This window comes from Oryctolagus cuniculus, chromosome 7 (assembly GCF_051225735.1).
Source record: "Oryctolagus cuniculus isolate XC-2025 breed Fujian yellow rabbit chromosome 7, ASM5122573v1, whole genome shotgun sequence".
NCBI classification, from domain to species: domain Eukaryota; kingdom Metazoa; phylum Chordata; class Mammalia; order Lagomorpha; family Leporidae; genus Oryctolagus; species Oryctolagus cuniculus.
In genome coordinates this window covers 3341073-3352425 of record NC_142873.1, presented here as the reverse complement: position 1 = coordinate 3352425, position 11353 = coordinate 3341073, and the positions used below count along the sequence as shown (strand labels likewise).

The following is an 11353-nucleotide window of genomic DNA, read 5'->3' as shown; positions in this document are numbered from 1 at the left end:
AGAGTTGCTGCTACAAAGGGTCCTCCCTCTTTGGAGGCTGCTGGATGCAGCACAGCAGGATCTGGAGTCTTAGGGGTGTGTGGCGCAGAGGGATTGGGATCTGGAGTCTTAGGGGTGTGTGGCGCAGAGGGACTGGGATCTGGAGTCTTAGGGGTGTGTGGCGCAGAGGGACTGGGATCTGGAGTCTTAGGGGTGTGTGGCGCAGAGGGATTGGGATCTGGAGTCTTAGGGGTGTGTGGCGCAGAGGGATTGTGCTTTGCCAGTTTAGCACAGTGTTGTTTCTGGGAGAGGATAGAAGGCTCGCTTTTAGTCGGAAGACTGAATTGCAGTCATTACAGTTTATTTAACTTGAAATCTGAAGGAACAGTCTTCCTTATTCAGGTAAGCAGTTTGTCTCTGGAGACGGTGTGGATGAGCCCACTTCACCTACTGCGACAGAAAAGAGATATATTTGTATATCTTAGTTCCTGAATCTTGGGTTCCTGAGTCATTCCCTTCATAATATGCATGGACTGATAGGAATTTTCCTGGTCTATTGAGTTTAGCTCCAATTAGACCACAAATTTGACCATCTAATACAGAGCAACCCACCATTCCACAGCCCAATGTGTTGAAACAATGGAGTGTGATAATTATGTAGACTGATGGTCAGTTCTTTCTGGGGTAAGGCAGGCATCCTATTTTTGGATGGTCTTGTAACTGAGCTCCAGACCCAGCTGGTTGTGACCTGGCATCTTGTCGTTTCAGGCCTTTTTCATCTCCCTGGAGGATTTATATGAAGGCTTTGATGTCTTCTGGCCATCCCTGGAATATAAAATATGGCTAAAGCTTGCTCTTGATACTGCCTGTCAGTATTTTGAATCAAGTCTGGTGGATGAGGTTAGTTACGTGATTAAAATATGAATGCCTTTTAGGTTCTTTATTTTCTGTATTTTTCACAAAATGCATTTCATATTTTTCAAACAACAAAAAGCTTATGTTTTATTTCTCTAAAATGGGGTTGCTGGAATTTTAACAGCTCTATCTTGCCCTGGCTTCCTCCAGGTTGTCAATCTTCTTGGCACAGCTAATTTTCTCAAGCTACCTGCTGTCATCCCTACAAATTAAAAGGAAGCCAATTCAGCAGATATTAAATAGGCAGTTCCCAAGAGCCAAGCACAGCATTAATCAGAGTGGCTTTATGAACACCGGTCTGGTATTTATTGTCATGTACTTTTCCTACAGTGATATAAATCTCTTGCCTTTTCAAAATCTTTAATCTGAGCCTCTTCTAGGAACTTTCCCTCCAAAAGGTAGTGGGTCGAGTCTGTCTCTGATCTGCCACAATTTACAATCTCATATTTGTATCCTTCATGTAAATTTAGAATCTGATATGAGACTCAGAGGAGAGAATTAGGACCAATGGAGTCAGATTTGACACAGCAATAAAGTCAATGTCCTTTACAATGTTAAAATTCATGAGCAACACATATTCATTATATGAATGAGCAAAGACAGATGTAAAACATTAAAAATGATAATAACCACCTATCCCAAATTTTACTTCCCAGAGAATCTCTACTTGAAGGGCTGGTTTATTTCTTTCGCGTCTTTTCCATCAGAGAATTGCCAGTTAGGAATTTTTAGAATACCCAAGCACTGATAAGGTTATGCTGTCTGCCCACCCTCCTCTAAATCGTAGAACTCAAAAGGTACAGGCATTTACAAACCAAAACAAGTTACTTTTTTAAAAAAAAAGATTTATTTATTTATTTGAAAGTCAGAGTTACACAGAGAGAAGAGAGGCAGAGAGAGAGAAAGAGGTCTTCCATCCCATGGTTCACTCTCCAGATGGCCGCAACTTCCGGAGCTTCGCCGATCCAAAGCCAGGAGCCAGGAGCTTCTTCCAGGTCTCCCACATGGGTGCAAGGGCCCAAGGACTTGGGCCATCTTCTACTGCTATCCTGGGCCATAGCAGAGAGCCGGACAGGAAGTGGAGCAGCCAGGTCTCGAACCGGTGCCCATATGGGATGCCGGCGCTTCAGGCCAGGGCGTTAACCCACTGCGCCACAGCGCTGGCCCCAGCAAGTTACTTTTTTAAATAGAGATTTGGAACAGGCCAGAGCCAGGAATCAGGAACTCCATCTTTATTTCCCACATGCATGGCCGGAGCCCAAATACTTGAATCATCTTCTGCTGCCTTCCCAGGCACGTTAGCAGGAAGCTGGATCAGAAGCAGAGTTGTCAGGACTTGAACCATCACTCCAATATGGATGCTAGCATTGCAGGCAGTGGCCTAACTCACGGGGCCACAATGCTGCCCCCAGAGCAGGTTATTTTCAGTAGGATTTTCTGGCTGCAAATTTCTACACACGTTGCCAATTTCTTATGAGGTTGGTGCCCCAGCTGTATTGGTGCCTTGAACAAGTAGGTGTTTGATTTGCTTGTCCCTGGCGGACATCTAAGGGCTGGTTCACAGAGCTGTGTGCTCCTTGGGGCTTGAGATGTTCAGATTGGACTGGTACCATTTGCCAGTGCACACTGTCCAGAAGGTTCCTGTCATTGACCTGATCTCCAAGCTTCGGCGTCACAGTTGGCAGTGCTGCTGTCAAGAAGTGCCACACACTTAAGCAACACAAATATACTGTCTCACAGTTTGGGAGGCTGGAAATGTGAAATCGAGGTGTGGCTAGGCCTGGTTCTGGCCGAGCGCTGTAGGAATGTGTTCTACCTTCTTGCCTTGTAGGTGACCACCTTCCTGAACCTCAGAGTATGGCTCACACTCAGTTCTGTGCTTTATTTTGCTTTGGCTTTTTGTTGTTGCTTGTTCACTTGTCAAGTGGGACGTTTGCTTATGGCTGGGTAAAACCCAGAAATCTTGAAGATTCTGGCTCTTGTGCTAATAGGTTTCTAACAAGGGGGTGCTGACCGACAAGCTGCAGCTGACCGGGAGCTTGTAAGTCCGGCTGAGCAGCCCTGTCCAGTGTCACCAAATAACGACAATACGAAACTTTGAATTCAGACACTAGTCAGGGGCCATCCGGAACTCTAACTGCATCTGTCTATTGGTACCAGGGTTCTTGTGCCTTTTGCTTGCCTCAAATAACAGCAGAGGGATGAATATGCTTTCTTCTAGGAACTCTGTGTCAGTTTGTGTGATTTAGTGAATTTTTTATAGGACTTGAAGTTTCAGAAGTGTGTGCTGCACAATCATGCATATGTGGAGACTTTATCGAGCTATAATGAACTGGCTATCAATAACGTGACCATGAAATTTGTTATTATTGTGTATGGCAGTGTAATCAATACTAAGACAGAGGAGCCATATTTCGCACCTTACATCATACCAAAAACCTGTGAGCAGGTAAGGAAGATCCTTTGTGGTCGTTGTCTGTTTCCATGTTGCCCCACAGGTGACTTTACAACTCAACTGGTAGCAATCATATATTTAAAGTAGCCAGTAGAGAGAGTTCTGGATGCTCCCAGCACAAGGAAATGATACATATTCGAGGTAAAAGATAAGCCCGTCACGCTGACCTTATCATTACACATGGTGTTCATGATTTGAAATGTTGCCCTGTATGCCATTATACACACAATTATATGTCAACTACAATCTTTAAATATATAACAAATTTTAAAAGAATAAAAATACAGAGATAATAGATATAGTGAATAAAATAAGAATACAAAAACAAAACAAAACAAAAGACAAACCTCAACTGGTCCTCTTAAAAAGAAACTTAACCTGGAAAAAATCTGCAGTTCTTAGCTGTCCTTATTAGAGAGGTAAAAAATATGTTCTTAGGATTTCTGTGTACTGTGCAGGTGCCTTACATAAGGGTGTGACCAGGGAACAGAGGGCCAGAGTCTGCCCTCTGCTACCCAGGCCATGTGTCCCGATGCAGGGCTGTGCAGGAGGGGGTACTGTGCAGGAGGGGTACTGTGCAGGAGGGGTACTGTGCAGGAGGGGGTGCAGTGCAGGAGGGGTGCCGTGCTGGAGGGGTACTGTGCAGGAGGGGGTACTGTACAGGAGCGGTACTGTGCAGGAGGGGTGTTGTGCAGGAGGGGGTACTGTGCAGGAGGGGGTACTGTGCAGGAGGGGTACTGTGCAGGAGGGGGTGCAGTGCAGGAGGGGTGCCGTGCTGGAGGGGTACTGTGCAGGAGGGGGTACTGTACAGGAGCGGTACTGTGCAGGAGAGGGTACTGTGCAGGAGGGGTACTGTGCAGGAGGGGGTACTGTGCAGGAGGGGTACTGTGCAGGAGGGGTACTGTGCAGGAGGGGGTGCTGTGCAGGAGGGGGTACTGTGCAGGAGGGGTACTGTGCAGGAGGGGGTACTGTGCAGGAGGGGTGCAGTGTAGGAGGGGTACTGTGCAGGAGGGTGTACTGTACAGGAGTGGTACTATTCAGGAGGGGGTACTGTGCAGGTGGGGTACTGTGCAGGAGGGGGTACTGTGCAGGAGGGGGTGCAGTGCAGGAGGGGTACTGTGCAGGAGGGGTGCTGTGCAGGAGGGGGTACTGTGCAGGAGGGGTACTGTGCAGGAGGGGTGTTGTGCAGGAGGGGGTACTGTGCAGGAGGGGTACTGTGCAGGAGGGGTACTGTATACGAGGGGGTACAGTGCAGGAGGGGGTACTGTGCAGGAGGGGGTGCTGTGCAGGAGGGGGTACTGTGCAGGAGGGGCGCAGTGCAGGAGGGGGTGCTGTGCAGGAGGGGGTACTGTGCAGGAGGGGGTACTGTGCAGATTGGGGTGCCCTGCAGGAGGGGGTGCCCTGCAGGAGGGGATGCAGTGCGTGTCTCCCAGTTCACAGCAAGGCAGCGATGCTGAACTCAGCATGGCTCTGGAAACATCTGCCCTGCTGATTAGAAGGGAGTCAAGCAGGAGCTCCCTCCCTCTGTTGCCACAAAGGTGGTGACAGCTGATGGTGGGCTCCAGGCCGGGCCTGGTCATCTCCTGCTTCTGTAAGGGCAGGGGAGGTGTGAACACTTGGGTGTGGTTGCACTTACAGGGCAGACGCAAGGCCCGCCCTCCTGCTGTTGGACCACAGGGCAGGTGGAGGGCTGGATGCAGGAATGCAGGTGTCTCTTAACCCACTGTGCCACCACACTGACCCTAATTAAGCAAAAATTGTTGTCCAGAGGAAGTTCTTAAGCTTAAAAACTGTATCTGCCCCTTTTACCACATTCTTATTTGGTACCTTTCAGTAATTAAGAGAATGAAAGTAATTTAAATGTTTTTAGCAACTGAAAATCCCTTTAGTTTTGAAACAGTAAGTAGAGATAAGTGATCACTAGGAGCAGTAGCAACAGTTTAGTTGTTAAGAGAGGTTCAGGGTCAGGTATACTTGGATTGAAAACTTGACCCCTGTACCCACCAGGTGCGTGAGCTCAGAGTAATTGCTTAACTCTTCTGGTCCTCAGTTTCCACAAATCCTTAATTAGATGGGGATAATGGAAGCGACTGTCTCATCAGGTTATTGTGAGGATAAATGGCATTGTGTGGCTCTAGAAATGACAGTAATAATTTTCACTTGCTGCTACTTGTGTTCTGAGAGGCAGACTTTGTGGCACGTGGGGGGAAGCTCTAAGAAAGTCCTGCCATGCTGGGCGTGCTGTCCCTGGGCCCTTGCGCAGCAGTGCTGGAGTAAAAGCAATCATGGGATGCTGGGGATTCCCTGATTTCCAAAGTGAGAATTTTTAGTCCAATTACAGGTAAGTTTAGAAGTTTCCTTTCTGGTGTCTCTAAATATGCAAAAGACAATTTACTGGGCCAAGATTTCTTAAAACAACATCTCTGAGGGTCTCTGATTAAAATGGTAGAGCTTAGGTTGGAGACTTAGCGCATGGTTTTGGTTTATTTCTTATCCTCTTTGGAAAGATTGGGAAGCATCCACTTTAAGAATCAAAGAATATTATCTTGACTAATTGTGATGTATTCTCTTTAGGTTCAGGGAACTTCAGATTTAAGCAAAGTGCTGATAATCCTGGCATCTGATCCTGACAAAAATGAAAATGACTCCAAATTCAGGGGTAAGGGGTAGCACTTGAGTGGTAGGAAAACCACTGAGAAGGAACTCCGACACATGTTAAGTTCATTTCATCCCTAGAAAGTGATTTGTGAGGCCCCGTGTGGGTTTCTCATTGGTCTTCATCCCCAGGCCGGCCTGGCAGCCACACTGCTTTCGGGAGTTCAGAGATCAGATCAGAGGCTGCCAGACACTGAGATCCTGGCTCCTTCCTCCCCCATGTCCCTCCCTTCATACCCTTGACAGAGGGAGCAGCTTCTGTCAGATGCTCTGTTCTTGACGTGGTAGGCCGGAGCCACTGAGTGCTGTTGGAAGCAATGCAGGAATGTGGGAGGTGGGGAGTGGGGGACAGACTTTCCCACAGTGGATGCTGATGTGGGGAACTGGTTTGCTCTCAGCAACTGAAGAGAATATGGAACTTGGCCCAAGGTCATTGAGAATTCCAAGCCATGGTCATAGTCAACCGCCTTGCTTTGGGTGCACTTTGAGAGTCACTAAACACAGTAGCCCCTAGTTGTGCATACGCTGCTGAGACTGGACAGGAAGCCCTTGCTCTAGAGAAAGCGCACTCAAGACCTCCCGTTGAATGACCAGCAGCCCTACCTTACCACGCCCAGCTTCTGCAGCTTCAACACAGAGTTGCTTTGCTTTGCAACTCTAATCAGCTGTTCATAGCTCATGTGACCCCAGCGGTTAGATACTATGGAATTCTTACGGAACTGTTAATATGGGGACAAGATTACATGATTTTAAATTGGGTATATGAAGTGTGATTTAATTAATGCTTTATATTACTCTCTCCCATTTGTATAATTTTTTTAAAAAAATATTTTATTTATTTGAAAGTCAGAGATACAGAGAGAAAGGGAAAGACAGAAAGAGAGAGGGCTGGACCAGGCTGAAGCCAGGAGCCAGGAACTCCATCCAGGTCTCCGTTGTGGGTGGCAGGGGCCCAAGCACTTGGGCCATCTTTCACTGCTTTCCCAGGCATACTATCAGGAGCTGGATGGGAAGAGGAGCAGCCAGGACATGAACATCCATATGGAATGCCGGAGCCACAGGTGGAGGCTTAGCCCATGATGCCACAGCGCCAGCCCAGTGTTATTGTTATAAAACGAAACCCCGCTGTGTGCTGGGGACTGTGTTAAGTGCTAATTGGCTGGTGAACCAAAGTTTCTGCCCTGTGGGAAGGAGAGACAAGACCTTCGATCAGTAACTTTTTTTCCCCTACTAACAATTTAAACCTTTGATATTCTTTTACTTAATATATACTTTTGAAATTTTTGTTTATTTACTTTTTATTTGAAAGGCAGAGACAGACACAATAGTGTAGCTGGGCCATCCTGAAACCAGGAACAGGGAACTCAAGCTGAGTCTCCCATGTAAGTGACAGGAATCCAAGTACTTGAGCCATCAGCACTGCCTTCCAGGGTGTACCTTAGTAGGAAGCTGGAATTGGCCCTCTGATACGGGATGTGGGTGTCCCAAGTGCTATCTTAACCACTGTGCCAAACCCTTGTCCCAGCTTCAGACATTCTTTTGGCTCGTTCACCTGCCGTCCCCAGTTCTGGGTCCTGTGTGCCTGGGTCACTTTGTGCCCACGTTGGCTAGCACTGAGATGGCCCTTAGTCAACCCGCACAGTCTCTTCAGATCCGTTTCTCCACTGCTTGGGAACCACTCCTGGGGCACAGGAGTCTGGCAAGCCTGGAAGCTCGGGCCTACTGTTGCCCCCTCAACACCCTGGGGGCTGCTGAGCCCGAGATCTTAAGCACTGCCAGGAAGTAGGGATCATAGGCCTCCCTCGATCAGCCCTCTGGAACCACTGAGATGGAAACACATCACTCTGTGCTCCCCGGTGGGTTTGAGACAAAAGTCACAAACAATAGGCCCATGGACTGTATCCGACCAGCACTCTAGGTTTGGCACCCTTAGGTGTTTTCTTTAAAAAACTTTTTTTAAATTAGTTACTAAGTAGAAACCTATAGAAGTTTCACATTTTAAAAATGATTTGTTTGGCATAGCAGTCAAGATACTTTCTGGGAGGCCTGCATCCCCTCTGAGTGCCTGGGTGTGAGACCCAGCGCCACTCCTGATCTTCCAGCTAATTCACACCCTGGGACTGGGACAAGCGTGTCAAGTAGTTGGGCCGCTGCCATTGATATGGGCCATCTGGACTGTGTTCTGGCTCCTTGTTTCAGCCTGGCCCAACCCTGGCTCCGTGGGTCGCAGATTCCCTCTCTGGCTTTCAAATGAATGAATAAACAAATAATTGAATACAGGTCTTCACAAAAAATGAGAAAGTCTGCCAGTACTCAGCTCTCATTGAGGTACGTGGTAAAAATTAAAGCAGGACATCAGCTGGTTTCCAGAGGGAGCAGTCGCTCTCCACAAGGCATCCTCTTGTCTGTAAGCCACCCACTTGTGTTGTTTCTGTGACTTGCTGATTTGCATTTGAATTGGTCTATCAGACTTCTGCTACAAAGTCGAGAGCCCCTTTGAAAGGGAGAGGGGCAAGGGGAGAAAGCAAAGTGAGATTTTGAAATATTCTCCTGCTGCTTTTACTCTTAAAGTTCTAATTTAGCTTTTTCTGTTCATTGCATGAATATGGTTAGCTTCAGCCAACACTGGTCTTCGAATGACAAGGGAGAGAAAGTAACTGCAAGAGGAAATATGAGGTAACCTGATTAGCTTTCCCTCCCCGTGAATATTATACTACACAGCTAAAACAAATTGTGAGGTCAGATAGCAAAACTCCAGTGGTGAGAAAAGAGGCTCCTGGCTGAAACTCATTAACTTGGACACACAGGATATAAAGCTTCCCTAATTGATTAAAAAAAAAAAAAAGATTTATTTATTTGAAAGGCAGTTACAGAGAGGGAGAGGCAGAGGTAGGAGAGATCTTCCATCCACTGGTTCCCTCCCCAAATGGTCACAAGGGCCAAGGCTGGGCCAGGCAGAAGTCAGGAGCCAGGACTTCATCTGGGTCTTCCAGACGGGTGCAGGTGTCCAAGCACTTGGGCCACCTTCTGATGCTTTCTCAAGTGCATTAGCAGGGAGCTGGACCAGAAGCAGAGCACTCATATGGGATGCTGGATCACCGAAGTGACTTTCGATAGATGTGATTCTGCCTTGCTTCACTTCGTTCCCCTGAGACTGATTTCAAGAAGTAAAGATCCATAGGCAGTAGTCCTACGGTCATCCTCTCCTCTCTCACAGGGATCCTCTTTCACAAGTGGGAAACCTAATTAGGAGCAGAAGAGCTTCCTGCTTGTTACTTTTTCCAGGCCCCCTTATTTAAAAAGTTCTCATTCTGATTTACAAAAACAGTTTCCAGTTACTCTGTAATGAGTCGTAAAGTTAATTAAATTCTCTTTTCCTTCAGCGTGTCTTTGATAGATTACTCATTAATGTAGTGCCCCTTCACAAGACAACAGTGTAGATACACCTGCAATTAAGAGATCACTCAAGACCTCGAATATGCAAGATCTTTTAATGAAGGATGTCCCAGATAATAAAATGGAAACTTTGTAGTAAGTTTCCTGTTTCCATTAGATGGGTTAGAAGTTTCTCCTGTAATGCTCACAGTCTGATATTTTACTTTTGGCTTTCTTTTGTAGTTGGAAACTGGATATCACTTTTGAAGAGAGGATTGATCATACTAATATGACATGTGGAGTCAAGTTTAAGAACGGATTAACATCCTGGCTCAAATGCTGAAGGATTATCTGGCAAGGAGTTTACTTAGAAGCTGTTGGAACATTTATTGCTGCATGTATTTTACAACTAATAGATAAATGGCCGTAAAAAAACTGATTTTTTTTTTACCAGTTGCATTATACTTGAAGTGTTCAAAAGTTCTTGAAGATAATGTAAGGTGCCCCAAAATTTATGGCCTACCAAAAGACACGCTATTTCTATAGAGAGCAAGTTATCTAAGAGTACGTTATCAAATGTGTTGACGATGAAAATATTACTGTCTAAAGTACAAGATATGTGACTTTTATTTGTGAAATGGCTATAATTACTCCCTCCCTCATATCTTTCAGAGTATAGTTATTCTTCCAGCCCAATTTACTAAATATTGAAGGATAGAACTATGTTCCATGATTTGAGTTACTGAAAGCAAAGTTTAGGAAAAATTAACATTCTTACATCCTACAGTGCTTTTTAAAAAAAGTTAAATAACATTGAATTTTATGGCTTATTCAGCTTAAAATCATTTATTCTTTCATTTCCATAAGGCTTTGAAAGAATACTCATGCTTTAAGGAAACACTGTACCAGAGGTAAGAGCATGAGGAGAGGCCGTCGTGGCATCACAGGCATCTTGTACCGGAGCGCCAGATTGAGTTCTGGCTGCTCTGCTTCTCATCTAGCTCCCAGTTACTGTCCTTGAGAAAGTGGAAAATGGCCCAAGTCCATGGGCCCCTGCCACCCACCCAGTATGGGAGACCCTGGTGGAGTTCCAGGCTCCTGGCTTCAGCCTGGCCCACCCTCAGCCACTGCAAGCATTTGGGGAGTGAACCAACGTGCATGCCTGGGGCTTAGGGCCCGGGACAAACAGGTTTGGGTTCCAACAGATCTGAGAAGAACTTGGAGCCGTTTGTGGATTTGTATCTCCTTTCCTCAGGGGTGGTGAGGAATGCACAAGGAACAGCCATTTGCCCACAACGGTGGCGGGGCCACAGGAGAGATCTGCCTTTGTGTCCACGGTGGTGGCTGGACACACATCCACAGATAGCCACGTACACCCACACACCCGCAGGCAGCTGTGCCTGGCCACGCCCCTAGTCCCCTAGATGGAGATGTGGGCGCACAGAGAGATAAGGGCGGAAGGGCTTAAAGGTGTGGGAACTTGCTATCTTCACCTTCCCATTCAACCCCTCTACACAGTGGATGGCACTCTCCGTGCTTCTCCCTTTCCCTGGCGCTCTGCCTTTCAAATAAGTAAATCTTTAAAAAAAGAATAGAAGTCAAGCTTCAAGTATTTACTAGGAACTTTGTGGATAAGCAGCTTATTAGGGCAGTAGTCTCAGAGCGGTCCTTGGAGCACAAGCATCAGCCATGGCTGCTCACTGCAGGAATGTGATGCCAGTGCCAGAGACATAGGGCTTTGTTCTTTCAAGGTTTATTTTTTTGCAAGAGCAACAGAGAAAGGGATAAAGAGGGGTCTTCCATCTGCTGGTTCACTCCACAAATGGCCACATTGGCCAGGGCTGGACCAGGCTTAAGCCAGGAGCCGGAAGCTTCTTCTGGGTCTCCCACATGGGTGCAGGGGCCCCAACACTGGGGCCATCCTCCACTGCTTTCCCAGGCCATTAGCAGGGAGGTCATAGTGGAGCAGCCAGG

At 46.8% G+C, this 11353-nt stretch overlaps 1 protein-coding gene across 1 annotated transcript in view; it reads left to right on the top strand.

Moving 5' to 3' along the window:
* SLC9C2 (solute carrier family 9 member C2 (putative)) overlaps nucleotides 1-9993 on the top strand; it is an 83529-nt gene extending 73536 nt beyond the window's left edge. Inside the window, exons 24-28 of the mRNA XM_017345618.4 lie at nucleotides 748-879; nucleotides 3158-3343; nucleotides 5924-6008; nucleotides 8618-8680; nucleotides 9623-9993. Of these exons, the coding sequence (XP_017201107.1) occupies nucleotides 748-879; nucleotides 3158-3343; nucleotides 5924-6008; nucleotides 8618-8661 (447 nt within the window). The 3' untranslated portion in view covers nucleotides 8662-8680; nucleotides 9623-9993. The remainder of the gene's footprint in view (nucleotides 1-747; nucleotides 880-3157; nucleotides 3344-5923; nucleotides 6009-8617; nucleotides 8681-9622) is intronic.
* Nucleotides 9994-11353: the final 1360 nt, after the last annotated feature.